Source organism: Ictidomys tridecemlineatus, chromosome 3 (assembly GCF_052094955.1).
Source record: "Ictidomys tridecemlineatus isolate mIctTri1 chromosome 3, mIctTri1.hap1, whole genome shotgun sequence".
Classification (NCBI taxonomy): Eukaryota; Metazoa; Chordata; class Mammalia; order Rodentia; family Sciuridae; genus Ictidomys; species Ictidomys tridecemlineatus.
Window position 1 is genome coordinate 13338365 of NC_135479.1, and position 24473 is coordinate 13362837.

At 35.2% G+C, this 24473-nt stretch overlaps 1 protein-coding gene across 5 annotated transcripts in view; it reads right to left on the bottom strand.

Moving 5' to 3' along the window:
• Helz (helicase with zinc finger) overlaps positions 1 to 24473 on the bottom strand; it is a 172277-nt gene that overhangs the window by 66521 nt on the left and 81283 nt on the right. For 3 of the 5 annotated variants that reach the window (XM_078041842.1, XM_078041841.1, XM_078041845.1), the window contains exons 16-21: positions 20529 to 20708; positions 19908 to 20012; positions 13025 to 13203; positions 8525 to 8643; positions 7005 to 7150; positions 5540 to 5687 (exon numbers count right to left, since the gene is read on the bottom strand). In XM_078041842.1, the coding sequence (XP_077897968.1) occupies positions 5540 to 5687; positions 7005 to 7150; positions 8525 to 8643; positions 13025 to 13203; positions 19908 to 20012; positions 20529 to 20708 (877 nt within the window). The remainder of the gene's footprint in view (positions 1 to 5539; positions 5688 to 7004; positions 7151 to 8524; positions 8644 to 13024; positions 13204 to 19907; positions 20013 to 20528; positions 20709 to 24473) is intronic. The other 2 variants (XM_078041843.1, XM_078041844.1) reach the window with 2 other exon arrangements.

Sequence of the window (24473 nt, forward strand, 5' to 3'; positions counted from 1 at the left end):
CTAGATGAATTAATCAAATAATTTCAATGTATGGAAAGTGGGAAATACAAAGATTAATAAAACATGTTCCTTGCCTACTAAGCAATTATGATCTATTTACAAAACAGAGTGCTAATTGTGTGTGTGTGTGTGTGTGTGCGCGCGCGCGTGCGCGTGTGCACATCAATCCAGGGTCAGGCAAGACCTGAGAAGAATACAGCAAAAAGAAAAATTTTAAAACATGTCTTTTAAGTACTACTTCAACTTTTGAGATGGGATCTTGCTATGTTGCCCAGGCTAGTCTGAAACTTGTGAGCCCAAGTGACATTGCCATCACAGCCTCCCCAGTAGTTGGGACTATGGGAGCGTGTCACCTTGCCTGGTTTAAGTAGACAATTTATTTGCCATTTATTAATAATATTTATTTGAATTTATAATTTAGAACAAATTGACAATTTTTGTCTTTTCAAGACCTTGAGGATTATTGGCTGGGAAGCAGTTCCTGTTTCTAGACACAAATTCAATGAATGACTACAGGAGATGGGGATCAGGGAATAGACACTATAGTTGTCTACTATTGTAATAATGATACACAGCAGGGCATCAAATACACAGGCTGCTCAAGGACTCTACATAACAAACCAGACTAAACACTGGTTGGTATTCTCATTATGGGTAACAAAAAAAGGTGGGGTTAAGTATATTACAGTAAAGAATAAAAAAGAAGCTGGTTTTACCCATGTGACTAGAAATAGAGGAAGATAAAACTTGGGAGACACCTCTCCTGTGTCCCCTGCCACAGAGATCCTATCACTAAGCAACACATAATCATTTCTCCACTTTATTCCTCTGTTCGCAGCCTTAGATTCTTGATAGCATAAAACTGTAGTTCAGATGTTGGTATGAGAAGCTTGGGGAAACCTCTCCCAAACAAGTACCCATGGAGCTGGTCAGAACAGGTAAAGGATCTGGAGATTGATCAAAGAGTTCAGAAGAAAGTAAAAAGCATTTACTCAATAAAACCTGCAGAACTCAGTAAGCTAGGTGCTGCACCCCACCCCTGCTCTCTTCACAGCTCTGTCTCATAGGACTGTCTGTCTCATCAGGCAACTTCTATCTAGGAAGTTCCCATCTCCCTTAGCTCCCTGGGGTAATGGAACTATTCCTGGTGGTTTGGCAACCTGTAAACACTGGCAGATCCTATTTTATGTTGCCACACACTGCAGAAGGTTGAGCAGCCGGAAGTAGACGGTACCTATTCCCTGATCCCCATCTCCTGCTACACAGGGAAGCCCAAAGTGGGACAGTGGGTAAAAGTGCAGGCCCCCTTTCCTGTACAGCTCTGCACTGGATGAGAGCTGATTCAATGTGTTTGGTAGCCAATGACAGTTCCCATCTTCCCCATTTCCCAGAACAGACTCCCAGAAGAGAAGTCCTATTCAGCAGCCTATGAAAATCTGCAAATTCCAACCTCTTCCAGTCTGGGTTACAGAAGGTCCACACCGGTAGTGGAAGCAGCTAGATGGCAGGATACATATCACACACATACACACAAAACACACACATACATTCACAGAGATTCTGTTACTAGGGTGGATGCCAGTGGGACAGCCAGAACAGAGCAAGTTCCAAACCTTCCCCCAGCAACTACTCATAACCTCTGCCAAGGAATGGGTAAGAGTAAGCCTCACAAACTGGCAATGCTCTGCCTCTGCCAAAACCCAACTTCACTGGATCACACTGTGGAACAATATATGCTCCAAGCAGTTGAAAATTAAAATAAATGAAAAAAAAAACTAAGCCAAGGGACTCAAAAGTAGATTTGAGCTGACAAAAGAACAACTCAGTAAATGTGAAGACAGATTATGCAACCTCAAGAACAATGAGAAAAAACGGTGACAAAAAAATGAATAAAGGGACACCATTAAGCTCACCAACATACATAAAATGTGAAAACCAGAACAGGAATGCAAAACATTAAAAATGTTTTTATATATGCTAGTCCCACTTTCTCTTGGAAAATTTTAAATAAGATCATATAAAGTATAATTATAACAACGTATTATTCAATTTGTTGTATGTGCGTATGTGTATTAATTGCATAACACTAGCATAAAAAGAAAGAAAAAAGAAGTCATTGACACTGTATGTAGAAGTAAAGGTTCTATATATCATTGAGAAGTTAGTAACAATTTGAGGTAGATTCTAATAAGATAAATATAATGAGTCCTAGAGAAACTGCTAGGTAAAAAAATAAAATATATATAGTTTATTAAAGGAATTAAAATATGATGCTAAAAAATATGTATAGCTTAATATAAAAGGAGGTAATAAAGGAGAAATAGTTTTATAAAGAGCCAGAGGTAAAAACCATAAATAGTAACAATAAGTATAAATGGGTTAACAATCAAATAAAAGGGCATAAATTTATTTTTTTTAAATTATTTAATAAATAATTTAAAATAATCAGGCATGATTTATTTTTTAAAAATTCTAGTGATATGCTGCCTACAGAAGACACGCTAGATTCAAAGGTATGAAAGGATGGAAGTAAAAAGATGGAAAAAAGTATACCAGGCAAACAGCAACTAAAATATTATCTATAAAGAGGGACATTTTATAACAATAAGAAGGTAAATCCATCAGGAAGATATAACAATTATAAATACATACACAAATAACCACAGATTCCCAAAACATATGAAGCAAATATCACATTCTCCTTTTTTTGTCTCAGGTCCCACTGAAAACAACAGATTCATTTTCCCTATCTACATACAGCCTTGCCTACCATTCACCAACCATACAATCTTACAATTAGTTTTACAGTTCTTCATTTCACACTGAATTTCTTAAGGTTAAGAATCATACCATATCGCTTAATATTTAATTCTACATTAAGCTGAGACAACTTCATTATTTGGGGGATTTAAATTCAGAATTAAGAATCGTCTCTTGCCAGGCTCAGTGGCACCTAGCTACTTGGGAAGCTAAGGCAGGAAGGAAGACTGCAAGTTTGAGACCAGCCTGGGCACTTAGAGACTCTGTCACAAAATAAAAAATGGAAAGGGCTGGGAGGATAGCTCAGCTTTCAATTGCCCCTGGGTTCAATCTCTAGTATCACCAAAAAGAGAAATAAACACTTTCTCTTATTCTACCACATGTTCACATGATGCATAAAGTACATGATAAAGGGGCTAAGGCTGCAGCTCAGCAGTAAAGTGCTTGCCTCAAATGTGTGAGGTACTGTGTTTGATCCTCAGCATCACATAAAAATAAAGATACTGTATGTTCATCTATAACTAAATATTTTTTTAAATGTACATGATAAAAATTTTTAAAACATTCCCTAAACAAAGGAGACTTATATAAGCAAAAATACCATGAGTATACCAACAGCTCCAGATTCTTTAATTTTGCTTTCAATTCCAACCTGTCTTAAGTTAATTTTGATGGTTAAATCTGTGTAAGATTATCTTTTTTTTTAAATATTTTTTTTAGTTGTTGATGGACTTTTATTGTATTTATATGTGGTGTTGAGAATCAAGCCCAGTGCCTCCCACATGCTAGACAAGCACTCTACCAGCCCCAACATTATCTTATTTTCATAACAGTGGCATTTAATCTATTCTCAAGGACTCTGTAAATTTTAGTCAGAATTTTTACAGAAGAGATCTCATTTCCCCCTATCAATTAACTGGTGCCACTTGCTCTTCTTACTCTATACACAAAACAAACATAGGTTTCACCTTTAATTTCTTACCATTAAGAAAGTCCCAAGGATTGGGGATATAGCTCAGTGGAATCAGGTGGTACCACAGAAAAGTCAAAGGCTTCTAGAAATGTTCCAGTATGCCTATATTGATAACCAAGCAGGCCTACTCTAGTATTCAAAAATTCAAAATGTCTTCCCTGCAGTGAACTAGGATCAGTTTTTTTCTACTTGAAGAAAGGTCCTGGGGCAACGTGTGTCTAAATAGATTGCAATAATTCATGAGACTAAAGAGAGTGACTAAACAACGATGCTCTGATGAAGTTCAAGGTGGCTTGAAATTTCTCTAAAGCTACATTTTATATTTAAAGGTCACATAAATGTTGGTTTTATATTTTTTAATATGAAAAATATATTTTTCTTTTTTTTGAAAGAGAGAGAGCGAGAGAATTTTTTAATATTTATTTTTCAGTTTTCGGTGGACACGACATCTCCATTTTATCTGTATGTGGTGCTGAGGATCAAACCCAGCACCCCGCACATGCCAGGCGAGCACGTTACCGCTTGAGCCACATCCTCAATCCCAAATATATTTTTCAAAAATATTTTTTAAGTAAACTTGATAGTCCAGGAAGACACAATTTTTTTTTTTTTTAATCCTACAGCTAGTAAGTTTTCTGAAAAACATACCATGTCACTTTGAAGGAACAAGTAACCCAAGTCAAGAAACAGTCTCAGGTAACCAACAAGCACGGCTCAGGATCAAGGTTAATCAAAACTCAACTCTGATCCCTGTTGTCACAGCAAAAAAAAAAAAAAAAAAAAGAAAAAAAAGAAAAAATCCAGAGCCTTCTGGATTTTAAGCCCTGTTTGCCACTCTGGTCAGCCTTCCCACCCCAAACCCTACCATGGCTAATTTCTAGGCCAGTGATTTCCAATGCGAATGTAAGACCAACAAAGGAGATCCCAAGTTGTTTTAAATAATACCAATATTTAAAGAAAATGCCCAAAAAGGAAGAGAGGAAAAAAATATTTAAAGAAAAAGTTTACCCTTTCCTAAATTTACTGTTTCCTAAGTAAATTTAAATTTACAAATTCCTAAATAAAAATGTCAAGTTTGTTGGCTTTGGATTACGGTTTTATCAAGCAAGTACTGATGATATTCTTGTGTAGACTTCTAAATACAAGTCTCTGATCAGTTTTTAGAGGGAAATTAAATACTATTACATAATAGAAGCCATTTCTTTGTAAATAAAGTAAGTAAAGCATGAGATCCAAAGGTAGTAGACATCAGAATTCCCCCGCAATGAAAATCACCCCATTCTTGCCTCCTTTGGGATTAACCACAAAGTTTCTGGCCTCCTAGCTCCAAAAGTCTTCACGGGGTTTGTCTGCTGCCTCACCTGACTCCTCATATTACCGGCTTTCTCTCTAAAAGCCAGTAACTAGAAGAAAACTAAATTGGAGCCCATGATGAGACAGAAATGTCATTATCTCCAACTGTGTGATCTCTTTCAAGCACAAGATTCTGCTATTCAAGTCAAACTCATTAAAAATGATAACTCCTTTGATTATGCACTATAAAGTTTAATCAGCCTATCGTATGAGAATAATATTGGCTTTTTTAAAAATGAAATCATGTGTTTTATGTTTTACCACTGAAACAAAAAGTAAACCAAAGTGTTCGTTTCCAGTAGGAGATTCATCTTAATAAATCATTGTATAAGGACAGGATAAGTTTTACACACTATGAAACAAATGCACATCAACGAAAATGTTATATGAATACTCAACAAAACCAGACCATGTAAATGAAGAAAGGTTAATCTGTAAAAAGAACTAAAGTACCTCTGCATTGTTATAATATGCTGTGCTATTTTTTTCTTGCACATCTTCCCCTCGGGCTGTAAAAAATGTTAGTGGGTAGAAATCCTTGTGTGCTGGTTGCTTTCCACTGGCCATCAGTTTACCCTCATAGAAAAGCTCAGAGGTATAACTACAGAGAAAGAAAAGAAAAGGAGAGTAATAAATCATCAAAATTAATTTAAACTGCCACCCCACCACCACACAAATCAGTCATTTCTAGTAACACTGCTTTCTGCCAGTGGTTAATTTTAATATCAACACTGAATACCTAGGATGCTGATAATTTCTCCAAATATAACCACAGCAAAAACAATAGAGAAAGCTCCTGGTGTACCACTTTTCAATGGATTGATTTGGGTAAGGTACAAAAGAATAGAGAGAAAAGGAAGAAATGATGACAGTACGATACTAGTTGAAATCTTTATTCTAGGAGAAAATTTGTTAACTAGCGTGTTTTCTTGATTGGTACATACTTCACCCTTTGTGGGTTATACAACTATCCAGTCATGTGTCACATAATGATTCAGGTCAATGATGGGTCCCATATTCTATAGTAGTCCCATAAGATTGTAATGGAACTGAAAAATTACCATTGCAGCCAACAACAGCATTGAAACCCAACGTGTTACCACATGTTTTTGGTGATGCTGGTGTAAACAAACCTATTTTGTGCTTCCAGTTGTAAAACATAAATTTTTCTTAAAGAAAGCCTAGTAGCACATACATTATGTACAGCACATCATACTTGACAATGATAATGTGACTAGATTACTGGTTTATGTAATAATGATGTTTTTATCATTACTCTAGAGTGTACTACTCCTATTTATTTAAAAAAAAAAAAAAAAAAGTATGTCATGTCTATGCATGGCAAGCATGATGACATGAACCTGTAATTCCAGCAACTTTGAAGACTCAGGCAGGAAGATCCTGACTTCCAGAAACTTGGCAAGACCCTAAGCAACTTAGTGAAATCCTGTCTCAAATTAAAAATTTTTTAAAAAAGAGCTGGGGATATATGTGCCCCTGGGTTCAATCCTCAATACCTAAAAATAAAAATAAAAAATAGAAAAAAAAATAGAATTTGTGTATAACACAGCCAGAGTCAGATAAACTACTATATATGGTTTGTCAATATATTTCTTTATTACAACATGCAGTTTTTCCATATAGATTATATATTTAGTCACTGAAAAATATGTCAAAGCTAGCAGAACCTCAATTTTTAGTTCCCAGAGGTGGCTTTTTTTTGGGGGAAAAATATCATAACTTTGACTTTTGAAGTGATCTTTTTAAAATATAAAATTAAATAGAACTTACAACACTAGGGAAACCACATAATCTTTTGGGAATAACTAAAATCACCTGTCCCTAGTAATATGCTGATTTGAGTACCCCTCAAAAAGACAGCAAAAAGTGAGAATCAGAGAGGGCAGTTCACACCTACTTGATGATAGCTTCATGGGACCGGTAGTTCTCACACAGGAGGATCCTACATGGAAACTCTGCAGGGTAATGCTCATAGAGTCGATCAAGTAATGAAACATGAAGGTTTCTTTCCCTGGCAAATTCGCTGTAAACAAAAGGACTGAGCTGTAACAGACAAACATACAGAGAAAATTTAACTAAATGTACAATTAGCATTCTTTAACTTGCTTATAAAATATCACTGTGGTAAAATTTCTGATGTATTAAACCCCAACATGCTAAAAGAAATAACATACAAAATCAGTTTACATTTTCTATGAATCCTTTTATTATTATAAGGAACTAGGCCAAAATTTCTAATTCTTCATATGCAACACAAACCTAGAGTTTCTATACATGAATTAATAAAAATCTTCTCCGGGGCTGGGGTTGTGGCTCAGTGGTAGAGCGTTGCCTAGCATGTGTGAGGCACTGGGTTTGATTCTCAGCACTACATATAAATAAATGGATAAACTAAAGTCCATCAACAACTAAAAAAAAATTTTTTTTAAAAAGATCTTCTCCAATAATATAATAAATGATGACTACTTCAGTAACTTTACGGACGCAACCCATAGTATCACTGGGGGAGTCACATTAGTTATCTCACCAAAACTGATCAATTATTTTAAGCAATGAGCTGGTAGGACATATAGATCATGACTAAAATTATTTTTAATTATTAACAAAACAACCCCCTTTCCTTTTTCTGGGGAAAAAAAAAAATTGCATATGCTAGGCAATGGTCCTAGCACTAAGCTACATCCCCAGCTCTTTCTTTTTTTAATTTTGAAATAGGGACAAGGTTAGCTGCCTGAGCTGGCCTCAAACTTTTGATCCTCCTGTCTCAGCCTCCTGAGCAGCTGGAATTACAGGCACGATATCTAAATCAAAGCAATCCTCTTAGCCTCATAAAGTACAAGGAGTGATTCTAGGTAATATTTATTCTAAATTGTCTAAACAAAGAAGAAAAAATTGGGACCAGTAATTTTCCTTCAGAAATATCAGCATTTTTCACCATTAATATAAAAATACTTAAGGGCTGGGGTTGTGGCTCAATGGTTTGCCTAGCACGTGTGAGGCCCTGGGTTCGATTCTCAGCTAAAGAAAGAAAGAATGAATAAAAGAACAAAAGAAAAAACCAATGAAAGAAAGAAAAAAAAAAAGAATAGTCCACTGACAACTAAAAACATTAAAACAGAAATACTTAGAAGTACTTAATCTTTGTGGATGTGTAACCGACGTGATTCTGCAATCTGCATTTGGGGTAAAATTGGGAGTTCATAACCCACTTCAATCTAATGTATGAAATATGATATGTCAAGAGCTTTGTAATGTTGTGAACAACCAATAAAAAAAATAAAAAATTAAAAAAAAAAGAAGTACTTAATCTGCAATACCTGTCACAATTTCATAGGGTGTTATAGAAATAGAATGTTAAACACCAAAATATAATTAAAAGTTATTTTCAGTATGCTTGATGACTAAGAAAGCAGGTACCTGCATGTGATCACCAGCCAAAACAATCCGGGTACTTTTAGTTGCTAATGCTAGAGGCATAATGGTTTCACACTCCATGGCCTGGGCAGCTTCATCTAGCAGAATGTGCGTAAAAAACCCTGGAAACACAGAGCAAACACAACAAAGTATATTATGGCAACAACAGAAGTAGAAATCACTTGTTTTCTGCTAAGGAAAGAGTTTAGCTTGTTAACCAAGAAGTGTGAATACTTTTTTAAAAATATTTTTTTAGTTGTTAATGGACCTTTATTTATATGCGGACACAGAGGATTGAACCCAGTGTCGCATACATGCTAGTCAAGTGCTATATTACTGAGCCACAACCCCAGACCAAGTGTGAATATTTTTAAGAACTATCCTCAATTTAGATAATCATCTATTAAAATCATCACTTAAAAAATAAGAGTTTAAAAAGAATGACTCAGTAATGTGTATGTAAACACTTGCATCTGGCTCAAAGACTGTTAAATCAGTATATATAGAAAGGATTTTAAAAGTTCAAGATAGTGTCTTTTGACTAAAAGAAGGGGTATCTAAACAACTGACAGCCCCAAAGCTCTTCCACAATTTATTTGCCAAAAACACCAAAAATAAAATAATGGTAGTTCTTAAGTAACATTACCCTAAACATAAACAGACATTAAAGAAAAACATACTCAAATCTAATATAAAGGAGAAAGTTATGAAAATCATTCAAATCTAACATTATAACTTACCTTAGATTAAAAACAATGAGAATCTTATTAGCAAATTTACTAATTTGAGTATTTAGGTTTACTTTTCATACATAATCAAGTGTCATTTAATAACAGGGATGTGTTCCAAGAAATGTAACATTAGGCAATTCTGTCATTCTATGAATGTCAGAGTGTGCTTACATTAATCTAGATGGTATAGCCTGCTATACATCTAGACGATATGAATGTGTGTGTGTGTGTGTGTGTGTGTGTGTTGTGTGTTGTGTAGTCTTTTGTTCCTAGGTCTGTGATGAACAAAACAAGATCAAACCAACCAAGTGAAAATAATATAATCAATAGATGCAATAAACATGAGATGGATGAGTAAACATTTTTGTGTTGGCCAGGAGTACACATTAAAATAACAATAGTGTGGGCTGGGGTTGTGGCTCAGCCATAGAGCCCTCGCCTCGCCTCGTGTGAGACCCTGGGTTTGATCCTCAAAACCACATAAAAATAAGTAAGTGTAATAAAAGTATTGTGTCCAACTACAACTAAAAAATAAATATTAAAAAAATAATAACAATAGTGTCTGTAGTCTCAGTTACTCAGGAGACTGAGGCAGGATGATCACTTGAGACCAGCAATTAAACCCAGCCTGTATAACACAGCAAGACCCCATCTCAAAAATAAAAGTATAGTAACCACATAAACCAGGAACCCACTTGTCAATTACCATTACTAAGTACTGTGCACAGTACATAACTGTACATACTACACTTTTATACAACTGGCAGTACAGTAGATCTTTTTCTACCAGCATCACCAAAAACATGTGAGTAAATGTGTTACCCTACAATTTTACAATGGCTATGATGTCACCAGGCAATGGAATTTTTGAGCTCTGCTAAGACTCTCATGGACCACCATCACATAGTCAGTCCGTGCTTGACTGAAACATCATTGTGTGGTATACGACTCTCTCTAAAATATGTATAATTTTTTCACCTAAGACCTTAGCCTGGTTTAAAAACAAATCACCAATCTGAAAATACAGGTCTGATAACAAGTGTTAAAAATACACACTATCACCAGATGCTGTGGGGCATGCCTATAATCCCAGCAACTCGGGAGGCTTAGGCAGAAAGACTGCAAGTTTGAAGCCAGCCTCAGCAGCCTGGCAACTTTCTAAGCAACTTAGTAAGACTCAAAAGATATAATAAAGAAGTATGGGGATGCAGCTCAGTGGTAAAGCATCCCTGGGTTCAAACCCCAGTTACCAACCCTGTAAAAAAGTACATTATCTGGGGCTGGCTTGTGACTCAGCAGTAGAGCATTCGCCTTGCACATGTGAGACCCTGGGTTTGGATCCTCAGGACCACATAAAAATAAATAAGTGAAATAAAAGTATTGTGTCCAACTACAACTAAAAAATATTTTTTTAAAAGTACATTATTGGGCTGGGGATGTGGCTCAAGCGGTAGCGCGCTCGCCTGGCATGCGTGCAGCCTGAGTTCGATCCTCAGCACCACATACAAAGATGTTGTGTCCACCAAAAACTAAAAAATAAATATTAAAATTCTTTCTCTCCTCCCTCTTCCTCCCTCCCTCCCTCTCTCCCTCCCTCCCTCTCTCTCTCTCTTAAAAAAAAAAAAAAAAGTACATTATCTAATGTTCCCCAGATAAAATGCCTACAGTAGGAGGCATCCCATGTGTTGGTTGCTGTTGCCATTCACACTAGGGCAGACAGTTATGTACGTAGGAAGGAAGAAAAAATTCCTTTGCCTCTAAAAGTGGAGAAAGAGGCAAAACCCTCCTTGCTGACTGAATAAAGAAGTCCTCCCACCATACTACCAACTCACTGGGTAGGAAGGGGGCTCTCTCCTTTTTAGGAGCATAGCAAAGGACAGAAAGTAGTTTCCCACAGAATGAAAGTGATAAGTCTATAGAGGCCAAGGGCAGAATGGATTAACCAGCCTCCTGTGAGTTAGCTAAAAAACCTATTTCTATAAATATCAAGAATTCCAAACAATTGGTTTATATAGTTTTCTAGACAACTTGTTTTTAGGTTAGGAACTTTCTAAATCTTACTGGTTGGCAGTACTAACCATTATCATCACCCATTCAAACAAATGACTATGAGTGACAACAAAAGTATCTTTAACTATAATCTATTTATCAATAGTGGCCTAAGTGTGACATGGACACATGCATTTTTCTTCCTGTTGAGAATTCATGCTTTTATTCTAAAGGATTAAGAAAAACAACTATAAAACTGGAAAAACTGAGACTAGTGAAAAAAATTCATTTTCATTAGGTAACAATAGAGTGAGGCTTCCGTCAGGAACTAAATAAATCATAAAAAATATTCACTACTGATTAAGCTAGAAAAAGTAAACTTGAATTGATCAAACTGAATTAGTTTAAGTCTTATTTTCTCATCTGTAAAATCATCCTCAAAAGGGTCAATATGAGACTGAATGAAATGAAGTATTAACAACATTCACAACAAAGGACCCAGTCACCTTCCAACAGAGATGATCCTACACTCTAGGTCTCCAAAGCTATTCTTCACTCTTTCTCACAAAACAATACTGTTTAGGAGGCTTAGATATTTAGCTACATAGCAAATATGTGGAGTATGATCATAAAGTAACAAGACTGATTGTTAAATAAACATACTAAAATTTACATTTCAAGTAAGTGTTGTTGCAGTCAAAGAAGTCCCTTGGGAAGAAATATAACTCATTCCAATGATACTGCCACTATTCAAAACATTTTGAACCTCCACTTTTGTAACTGCCCTTATCAGCTAGCTATGAGCTACACACAGAAAATAAGTCTCATTACCTGAGCAGCACATCTGTTTTCTTTTTTTCTCTCTAATGGCATTGCCCAGTTTAATCATCTACTTTATTCATTATATACATCTCAGAAAGATTTAAGCTTTTCTAAAATTAAATCTATACTCAATAACTTTTTTTTTTTTTAAAGGTTGGCCACCATTCCTTCATTTAAGATATACAGAGCTTCCAGGTATCTATACTCTAGGCTAGGTGCCAGGAATAGAAGGCGAAGAGAACAGTCTCTCCTTCCAGGGACTCTGATGTTCAAAAGAATTCGTCTCTGGCTCTGAAAGCAATTCCAACAGGAGAAGATAAAAAATTTTGATCAATGTCAACAATTATAATGTGACAGTAATAAATGAGCATCCTTTTAAAGCATCTGAAGTAATACTACTTTGTTCCACCATATTATCACAACAACCTGTTATCTTCTATCTGGCCCTGTGTAATATTAGATTGATTTTACATAGCTCCAGTATAGAAATGTAATAGTATTACATTAAAAAAAAAATCCTATAATGCTTGTTGTCTCTACAATGCAAAAGCAATTTAAGACAAAAACTTGAGAATTTTATAAAAAACAACAAACAAAAAAAACACCAACAATGTCCAAATTTGAATTCTTCATGTGATTATAAGTAACAACCACCTGACCAATGGAATAACAGTCATGAAAATGTCTAGGGTTTGGATAATTTTTTCAGTACAGCGCACACAGTGTGTATCTTAGGTTGTGGGCCACAGTCTCTGTTGCAACTACTCAACTCAGGTGTTGTGGCACAAAAGCATCTATAGAAAGCAAACAGGCAACTAAATGGGCACCGGTGGCTGTGTTCCATCTAGTAAAACTTTATTCAAACACAGGCAGCAAGCCAGATTTGGCTCATGGGCTACAGACTGAATACACAAGCCCTAACCCTGTGAGATACCCTATATTGCAGCAGGAGTCAGCATACCAGGTTCAAGGTCCAACTGACAGAGGTACTGGGAAGTATTCAATGTAACCACCACCACTCGATGTTTAAGAATATCTTCTTTCTGTGGCATCTGAAAGGTGGAATGTGCGCTTGAGATCAAACAGTACTGATGCACAACTGGGTGGACAGTCTTTACCCAGCGATTTCGGAAATAAACCCTGTAAAAAAAGATAATATTTCTGATACACATTTATCAACATCTTAACAATACCTGATTACTAAAATTATTGACACCATTATTTTCCAATTTTTGGAAATTAACAAGTAAAACTTCATAATTGCTAATTAACACACCACTGTACTAGAATTTAACATAAAACTGCCACTATATCTAGTGTGACGTCTCCCATTTTAAAAAAAGGAAAAGAAAAAAGATATAAACAGAAAGCATAAGTGCTACCACAAAATAAATACCTAATGAATTTTAAGAGTTCAGATTAATCTCAACAAAATGACAAACAAGTTATATACATGCATATGGGTTTTTAATTAAATTCAAAATCGTTCTACTATGGAATTACTTTTTCTAGAATATTCTTACAAAAATACACTGAACTCATATTTTAGAATATGAAACTGCACACTTATAACAAATTCAAGTTATTTGCATTTTACTTTAGAAAACTTCTTATACCTATATCTAAATAGACCTCTATCTGAGATTCTGGACATTTTAAAACAAATTTAAATTCAGAACAATCAAAAGTATCAAAAGTATGCAAACTTTAAGATAGTGCATCTCTTCCATTAATTGCAAAAGAAAAATATTAATAGGTTTCATGCTACAGATTACTAAAATGCTACAGAAAAGACTCATCCATCCATCCACCCATCCAACTCTCACTCCCCCAACATAACAAAGACTAGGCATCTACTAAGCTATAGTACAGGAACAGATCACACAGGGGTTGGGAGTAATCATAAAGGCTCTGGATTTAGCCTGAGTTTAATGAAAAGCCTTCAGAATTTGACAGGACAGGGGCTGGGGTTGTGGCTCAATGGTAGAGCATTTGCCTAGCACATGTGAGACACTGGGTTTGATCCTCAGAACTACATAAAAATAAATAAATAAAATAAAGGTATTGTATCCAACAATGATTTTTTTTTAATTTTTTTAAAGAAAAAGAATGACAGGACAATCACACAACATGATTTATGTTGCTAGAGGACTTATGTTGCTCTGTTTCTCTGGGCAGAATATGTTGCAGGGGAGGACCAGACAATGGTATGCTGGGGAGGAGGGACTGATTTGTAGTGTTTGCAAATTTCCCTGGTGTAAAAACTATTACCATGGCCAATTTCAAGTTAGTAGTACATGTCACTGAACATGAACACATGAGACATGCACATGATCAGCTATCACAAGCCAGTACAATTTAACATCGACACGCCTCTGGGTGGGATGGAGGTAAGGGCAGTGAAATCAGTTAGGAGGTTGTTGAAAGGCATGGACAAGAGAAGATGGTGGCTTGGACTAGGATGGTAACAATGGAGATATGAAAATGGTCAGATTCACTAGACACTGTAAGAGTAATACCAACAGGGGCTAGCAATATAGCTCAGTGGTAGAACACTTGCTGAGTATTGTGCGGCTATGAGTTCAATCCCCAGTACCTCAAAAAAAAAAAAAAAAAAAAAAGTCATGCCAATAGGATTTACTAATCAACTTGAGATAAAATTTAAAAGAGCTTGACCTGGTAGCACACACCTGTAATCCCAGTAGCTTGGGAGGCTGAGGCAGGAAGATTGTGAGGTCAAAGCTAGCCTCAGCAATTTATCGAGACCCTGTCTCTAAATAAAGATAAAAAAGAGCTGGGATGTAGCTCAGTGGTGGAGTGCCCCCGCATTCAATCCCTAGGTCAAGTGGTATGTATTGGGAGAATACAAAGTCTTAAGATGAGATATTATCACCTACAGAAAAAGAATAAATTTAAAAAAGAAAGAAAACTAGAGGAAGAATGAATGACGGAACACTCCTACATCTAGAGGCTGGGAAAAGGAGTAGGATAAAGTAAGGCAACTGGGAGAGAGCCTGAAATAGGGGAGAATTCAGGAGCTGTAGGGAGTATTAGATACAAAATGAACAAACTGTTTCAAGAGAGAAATAAAGAGTAACAGTACCAAATGCTGCTAAGAGGCTAAATAAAATAAGAACTGACCACAGGATTCAGAAACAAGGAAACCATTAGTAACCACAAAATAATAGTTTCAGATTAAAAGTAAAGATGGAAACTTGGATAACTTGGGCTCAAGACAAAGAGAACATAGGAAGTAGAGCCAGGGAATACAAATATTTATAAAAATTTTCAACAGAGGAATACAGATGAAGTCAAGGTAGTTTTCTAAACCAAAGGGCTGTATCAGTATGCATCTACTCTCATTTCCAAAATGGATCTAATAGCTCAATCTCTCAAGGATTTAGAGAAATTATATATAATATGCAGCAGAATACCTGGCACCAACAAACAGAAGTCCTCCACTTCCTACAGCAAAGCTGACACTAAAAGCAGCATTGAATCTACCCCAGCCCTTTTAATTTTTTATTTTAAGACAGTCTCATTGAGTTGCTTAGGGCCTTGCTGAGGCTGGCCTCACACTTGGAATCCTCCTAACTCAGCCTCCTAAGCACCTGGGATTATAAGCAAGCACCACCATGCCCAGCTTTGAAACCAGCATTTTTAATACTCAGTTAATATTCAATTTACATCACACAAATGTAAAAGGTGACACGATGGCATGAATACAAGCAATTAAAACCAGTCTCAACTTCTACAATCTGTTCTCAAGCTCTGTGAAACACGTAACACAGGGTTTTCTTTTTTATTGTAAACAAAGCAAAAAGATTATTTAATAAATGTCTCAATATAAATTATAATTGAGGAATAAGATATTTTAAAAACACTATGGTGATAAGAATTGTAAACTTGGTCAAAGTTTAGAATTACCACTTCTAAAAGAGACAAAACTTTCAAATATGTTTTATATTTTTAAATAATACCTCATTTTACAAATTGTCTATGATTCTATTCACATTAACCCCAGTAAATGTAATTAAGCATAGAAATAATTAGGACTTAACTCCAAAGTGTTAGTAGTGAGTGTTTATCTCTGGATACTGAGGCTATAGATAATGTTGATTTTCTTCTTTGTGCTTATTTACTTCAATAAATATTTCATTGTAAAATAGAAAAGAATGATTTTTCAAATTACTTATCAACTAACTCCAGGAACCTGATTCTTCTTCTTCTTGGAAGGAAGGAAGGAAGGAAGGAAGGAAGGAAGGAAGGAAGGAAGGAAGGAAGGAAGGAAGGAAGGAAGGAAGGAAGGAAGGAAGGACGGAAAGAATGAAAACCTGAAGTTCTAAATATCATTACTTTTTCACATTACTTGGAAAGTTACCTCAAGTAAGAATAAGAAAGTAAGCCATAAGAATTCAAAGCTTGATCTCTTGACTATTTTATTAAAAGTACAACACTAGTGCTCACTTTCAAAAGATTTAAATATTTTCTCTGTATTGTCATTTCATGCAACAATTTAATGAGACAGATACTTTCAGTAAGATTATTTAAAACACACCTAACATTTTTCAAAATCTGAGAATTGATAGTAAAAAGTGACACTTAAGGGGCTGGGGTTGTGGCTCAGTGGTAGAGCACTTGCCTGGCATATATGAAGCACTGGGTTCAATTCTCAGCACCACATATAAATGCATAAATAAAATGTAGTCCATTGCCATCTTAAAAAAAAAAAAAAGTGACACTCAAACATAAGCTGGGGATGTATGTTGGCAGGAGCCAGAATTCCAGTTACTACCGAGGCTGAGGCAGAATGATTCCAAGTTTGAGGACAGTCTGGGCAGTTCGGCAAGATTCTGTCTCAAAATAAAAAGAGCTGGGAGTAGAGCTGGGGTTGTGGCTCAGCGGTACAGTGCTTGCCTCATACGTGTGAGGCCATGGGTTCGATCATCAGCACCAAATAAAATAAATGTCTAAAAAAAAGGAATATACTCTTTTAAAATAAATAAGTAAATAGAAAGAGCTGGGAGTATAGCTCAGTGGTAGATCACCTCTAGGTTCAATACCCAGTACCCTCCCCCCAAAAAGTTCAAAGTACTTAATTGACTCCAATTACGTAATTTACATATTTTCTAGAAACAAAACAACTCAAATATCCCACAGGATTTATAATGATTCTTAAAATAGGACATAGTTTGGTAATTATAATTCACTGCAATCTCATTCATGTATTGAATTCATATGCAATAATGAAGCTCCTGAATGATATTAGTTAAGATATTAAGAATCAGAACATGATACCAGAAGAAAATTACAACTTTAAAGATCTTTCTACAACAAATTTTTCCAGTTTGCCCAGGAAGCGGTCAATCTCCAAAGAGGGCCTCTCCCTGCTAAATGGACTATAGGGAAAGCAGTTTGTTTCTGTGCATGATCCTCAGAACCATGCACAGAAACAAACTGCTTTCTCCCCTACAGTCCATTTTTAAATCTTTTAATTCTGAATAAAGTAAAAAGTAAAAATAAATGTAATCTAAAATGATTTCTAAAACCTCTACTCCCAATATCTGGAACTCAACTCCTGGCAACTAAGAGAATTTTATAAATTTGAATCACATGTAGTATATTTAAACCTACTAACTAGTGCTATTTACTCTGGCTAGTCTCACACTATCAAGTTTCCTGGGCTGGGACTCTAAAGTACTGTCAAAAGACAGCAAACCTTCACTCCCTGAAGACATCCCTCTCCTTCATGACCAGAGCAGACACTTGGTGCCCTCTTGTGTTCCTTCCCCTGCAGCCTGGGATCATGTGGAGAAAGCTGATCGCCCCAGAGCAGTTAGTCACTCTAATTTTCCCTACTGGGTGCTAATAAATCCTAACAAGTATTTCTTAGGAAATACATTTACAAGTCAATACATTACCCAAAGAGGAAAACAGAGTGGAAAATGTAGGTTTATATGAAGAAAGTATGCAAGGAAGTCAGGGTTTTTTTCTCATTTAATTCAATTTTCTAAATGAAATCATATGCATTTGAACATACTTTTTCATCTCGGACTGAACTAGTCTCAAAAGTGAGAACAGGGAGACCTCTTTTTTTTTTTTTAAGAAAGAGAGAGAGAGAGAAAGACAGAAATTTCCAATGCCTATTTTTTTTTTTAGTTTTCAGCAGACACAACATCTCCGTTTTCTTTTGTATGTGGTGATGAAGATCGAACCCTGGCCGCACGCATGCCAGGCAAGCGAGCCACTGCTTGAGCCACATCCCCAGCCCAGAGAGACCTCTTTATAACAGGTAAGTTTCTATATTTGGGCCACTACAACCATACAACCATAAGAATATAACTTCTCACTCTACACATTTAGAGGCACTATATGTTGGATTATAACCTCCAAAAAAATAATTTTAAACAGAAAAAGCTAAGTACAACTTTCAAAATGATAAATTTTACTTTCATCAATAGCTCTACCACCACGAATAGCAAGTGAAATATGCTAAGTCCACCGAGATTTGAGCAGACTTTACCCTACTGTTTCCAAATCAAGCACAATGGTAAATGAGATTGCCACATTTCCCACGCAACACACACACACAAAAAAACACACAAACACATGTTCTATCAATGACAAAAGCAAAGAAAACAATTTATCAACATGAGAGTGAAAACATTTATGGCAAAAAATGCTAGCTATTCAACTTTCACTCAAATCTGAACAAGATAAGATTCTGAAGCAAAGTAATTATTGGTGAATTTACCCTTGAATAAATACCACATTTTCACTTACAATTGTTTACATATGATATTTTCTTATTAAATACAACTAGATTCTAGGTAAAATAACTATTCCTGCTTTATCTTCTACACTAAAAACATAGCAAAAAAAAATCTATTAACAGGCCACATCACTTTTTTCTCTCTCTCTCTTTTTTTTTTTTGTTTAAATGCAATTCTAAAATCATTTAAATGGTTTTAGCTATGGTTATTAAAGAAGTAAACTGCATAATTTCATTTTTCCATGCCTGGGATCAACTAGAAATAAAAAGTTAAGTGAATTATGAATCAAAAGTGTGTGGTTAGAAATTAATTTATAAACAAGAATTAATAGTAATTTGAATAACCTAGGCCATGATATATTAGTTGGTAAAATGGCAAACTAAACATTAACTTCATATAGCAATGAAAACAAATGGTATAATACATAATCATTTAATGATTCTTTATTGTTTTCTGAAGAAAAGGATTTTTATTCCCCCACAATCCTGTATTTAAGTACACTTCATGTCTACAAATACTCACAGGACATTTCTATGTCAACTTAAAATTTTCTTTGACATTATGTCTTTTAAACAGTAGCAATAAATTGTGAATTCTAGTCAATTACATTTTGTTGCAGAAAGCATTTCAGTATTTCATGCTTCTCTAATATGTAGCTTCCACAAAATTACCAGCATGATAACAGTCAAATGTTTATTTCCATAAAGCTGAAACTGCATGACTACTCTGCCACACTAAATGTGCTAGAATGTAAATTAAACTTGATTTTAATTTATCATATTTATTATTTTATCATACCAGCTTTTAGAGGTACATATCAAAATTTACTCAGGTTGTAACATTTTTTACACACAAAACTTAAAAAAGGATGTCTTTCTCTATAGTTAATAAATGGTTAAAGATTTTTTTACATTTTGCCTTATTTAAAATTAATTATTCAAAAGACAACCTCCAAATGCCAATACATAATTAAAGATTTTGGTATATCCAAAGTTACTAAAATCTTTGCAGACACCTTTTCTTAAGAATAATAAAGTATGATACAGATACATAATAAGCCTTAAAAAATACCTGAGAGGTCTTGCCTGGGGATTGCCTGCTTCTACATATGGATGTAAATAATCCTTTATGTAGAGATCAGCAGCACTATTAGAATGGGTGCAAATGAGAATCCTGCTGAAATAAATGGTGCAAATAAAAAGAATGATAAAACACAAAACTATTCAAGCAGTATAATACCAAAAAAAAAAAAGCAGTGGCCATCTTAATAGCATACATTTCTGCCAACCTACTCAGTGCTCTCTAACATTATTATTATTTAATGACGCCTTTAGGAAACAACATTTCTCATTAAGCTACAAAGGAAGTTACCCAAAATTATATTAAAATCTATCATATAAATACGAAATTTTCTAAACCCAGCTCTTTGGGCTTTAACATATATAACAATTCCTTGGCAGACTTCAAGTTTTGATGGCTATTTAAAAACTATCACTTTCTATATTACCAATTTTTAAAAACAGTGTTTCTAGAGAATTTAAATTTTAGTGCTTTGGGTTTAGTCTTTTTTCTGTTCTTTCAATCTTTAAGAGATAGGTGAAAACTATCTTGCTGGCACTCATTTTGTATTTAAAATAAGAAGAAAAGAAGCGCCCTGCTCTTGAAATACTAGCATACATCCCAGCTGCTCACCTAGTCTCGTGCTGCTGCAGAATGTGCTTGACGGCCTGAGCTAGAGTGAATGTTTTGCCTGTCCCATAGGGCCCAATGATGAGGACAGGTGGGAGCTGGATGGAAAGTGGAGTGGTAATAGCCAGAACAGCTTCTTTCTGTTTTGCATTTAGTCGAGGATCCAACTGTTCATCCCATTGTCTATGAAAAATAAAAATGTCATTTTAAATATATGCAACTTAGTAATGAATAGAATATCACACAGAAGTATCCTGAAATTTTACTGAACCACTAAAAACTACTAAAACAACAGCACCAATAACAACTAATGCTTGTTCTAAAACCACTTTTCAGGAAAATTACCCAACAGAGTCATTTAGAGTGTCTGCCCATGTAAGTCATAACTTTACCTTGTCCTATTCCAAACACAAAAATTTTTTGACAACTAATCTAAAGAAATCAAAGCACTTCTAGTCTAGTGGCTGCCAAGTTCATTAAGTAATAATGCCAATGTATCTGTTTGTGACAAAAAAGTGTCAGAAATATTTTTCTGAAAATAATAAAGTTGTTTCTTTGCATAGCAAATAAAATGCAAAACAGAAACTAAAATAATTTATATTCTGATCCACTGAAAAGTCTCTCAAGGTTTCAAACAGGGAAAAAGAAAAGACTTTATGTCTCTGGTTAAGAGACAGCAGATTTTTTACAAAACCTTAACTTAGAAAATAGCATTTTTTTAAAAAAAGGTACCAAAAGCCAACAATATGAAATATTTTCTTATGTTTTCACATACAAATCACCCACATCTATCCTACTTTTCAGGGTTAAGAACACCTGCCACGTAGCACAGATGGCTGGTGTAATGAGATCTATCTTACTAGTGTCCCTTCTATAACTTGGCAAAGTTTTGAAGATTTAAATGAACAGCAGATGCTGAAACAGATCAAACCAAATGGAGAACCAACAGAATTCTTCTCACAGTCACAACTGAATCACTAAATATCACAACAACTATGGCAAAAATGATAGGGATGTAAACCAAAATAGGAAGGGTGTGTAAAGAGATGCTTAGAAAATGTGCAAAGTGCCTGCAAAACAATCCTGAAATAGTAGAACAGAGTTTAGACAGGAAAATTCCCTCTGTGAGGCTACATTCAAAATTAGAAGCTAGGACATATGGAAAATCATCTTAACACTTCTAGTTTCTTAAAAAATTACAGTGAATGTTACATCGTGACAGGTAATCTCAAACCAAAAAAATTCTCTGTAAAGAAAATGTAGGAGCTCCAGTAGCACAACAAGTTAATGTGCAGAACTTATAAAAAAATATAAATCCTTAGAAAATAAACTGATCACGTGAACATGCCATCAGCCATTTTTCTGAACTACAAGATTTTTTAAGTTAAAACAATAACAAAGAAAAAAGACTGCTGAGCAGTGATGCTGAATTCCTTGGAAGCTGTTTACTAAATTGCAAGCATTTTACTTCACAGTCCCTCTGTATTAACCAGCTTATTTACTCATAATTCTGCCAGTACCTAATAATATTCTATCTTCTATAAATGAAGAAATGGGTTTTAGGTGACCACTAAGTCCAGACCCAATATATGTGGCAGACCCTGTGGCATTAATGACTACCCCAAAACCATTCAAAGCACCCTTCTCTCCTGCCTTTCTCAGCTACTGGGCCTAGCCAGTTGTAATATTCCATTTCCCAGTTTCCTTTGCTGAATACCCAATTTTGGTGAATTAATTGCAGGAATAAGTCCCTCAGAAGGACTCTCATAGCCAATAAAGTAAAAACAAAGCCTCACTAATTATTTAGCTAGCTAACCATTCTAGGTACAGATTTTTAAATTTTTTCCTTAAACTAGAAGAAAGTCCTTCTTGCTCCATTGCCTTCCTCTTTTTCTTCAACTGGCTGGAAAGACAATGTAGTAAATAAGTATACAGCAGCCACAGGATAACCATGAGACTATAATAAGCATAAAGAAGAAAACCAGCTCACTTTATTGGCAGAGAGGAAAGGGTGACCTTGGTCCATGATGGTGCTGCTGAGCCCCTGCACTAGCCTGGACCACCTATCTCTAGGCTTATAATTCAACATCTTTCACCAGTTAGTTCAGAAAACCATTACTTGCATCCATGCCTGATCACTATGATTCTTTGATATCTGTCCCTCATGCTTCCTTCACATGTACATGGAGATGATACTTGCATAAGACAATTACTATAAAGATCAAATGAGATAATGCATATATACTTTATAAATTAAAAATATTTACTTAAAGCTGTATGGAAACATAATTGAGAAATAGAAGTTTAATTTTAGTTTCTATTCCTATATTTCAGAAAAATGGTTAGGACACACATTTAAAAACAAAAACTTTGAAACATTGTAATCTTGCCAGGTACAGTGTGCATGCTCAAAATCCCAGAAACTTAGGAAGCTGAGGCAGGAGGCTCACAAGTTCAAAGCCAGTCCCAGCAATTTAGTAAGACCCTATCTCAAAATAAAAAATTTAAAAAGAGCTGTAGATGTTGCTCAGTGGTTATGCACCCTTGGGTTTAATCCCTGGTATCAAATAAAAAGCATTCTAATCTTTCAAATCTGGGGAGTTTTGTCAATTTAAAAATGAGCTATAAACCAGACACGGTGGCACATGCCTGTAATCCCAGAGGCTTGGTAGGCTGAGACAGGCGGATCATGAGTTCAAAGCCAGCCTCAGCAAAATCGAGGCACTAAGCAACTCAGTGAGACCCTGTTTCTAAATAAAACACAAAATAGGGCTGAGATGGCTCAGGAGTCAAATGCCCCTGATGAGTTCAATTCCTGGTACAAAAAAAAAAAAAAAAAAGAGAGAGAGAGAGCTATAGATTATACTATGTAAGTATAAATCTAAGAGATTAATGACAAACTTATAGGTATAAAATATGTCATATCCCTTTACTTTGTTTATGTAACTCATTCTACCTACCAATTATTTCAGTGTAAATAAGCACTTCAAAGTAGACCAGAAACTTTATCAATGTCAATCATCTCTGTAATTTCTGGCAATGAATAGTGAATAGGTGATGAGAACCAATGACTAAAACAAAGTGCACTTGTTTATTATACCACCACTTAATAAGGGAAAGATATACATTAAATACTTGATAAGTCAACTTTGGTTTTCACAATTTGAAACAATATGAAGTCTCTACAATTTATTCTGAATAAAATAAAATAAAAATTGTTTTATTCCCAGAACCAAATTAATTCAAAGTCCTTCCCTGGCCAAATACATTGTTATAATTAATTTATAAGGCTACATGCTAAAGAATAATTTCTCAACTTCATTTATGTATCTATATTTCACAAAAGATTTACTTGTTTGTTTCTTTGTTTATTGGTACCAAATATCAAACCTGGAAGCATTAATCACTGAGCAATATTTCCAGATCTTTTTAATTTTTTATTTTAGGAAAGATTCTCAATAAGTTGTTTTCGGCATCACTAAATTGTTAAGGCTCACTTTGAACTTGCAATTTTCCTGCCTCAGCTTTCTGAGTTGCTGGAATTACAGGCATGTGCCATCATGTCCAGCAAAGATATTAAATAGTTAATGATATCTGAGTAAGTTCCTAAATCCAGAACCTTTCGTGGGTCGGAAGGGAGAGAAGTACTGGGGATTGAACTCAGGGGCAATCAACCACTGAATCACATCCCCAGACCTATTTTGTATTTTATTTAGAAACAGCATCTCACTTTTGCTGAGGCTGGCTTTGAACTCATGATCCTCCTGTCTCAGCCTCTAAACTGCTGGGATTACAGGCCTGTGCCACTGCCCCAAGCCAGAACATTTTAATTACTATTTGTATTACAGTGGTATGAATTGTTTCCTGATAGGAAGTTTTTCTACTATTTGACATTTTGTTGTAACTTTTGCCATTAACAGTCAGTAGGATTTGAATATATTATATGTA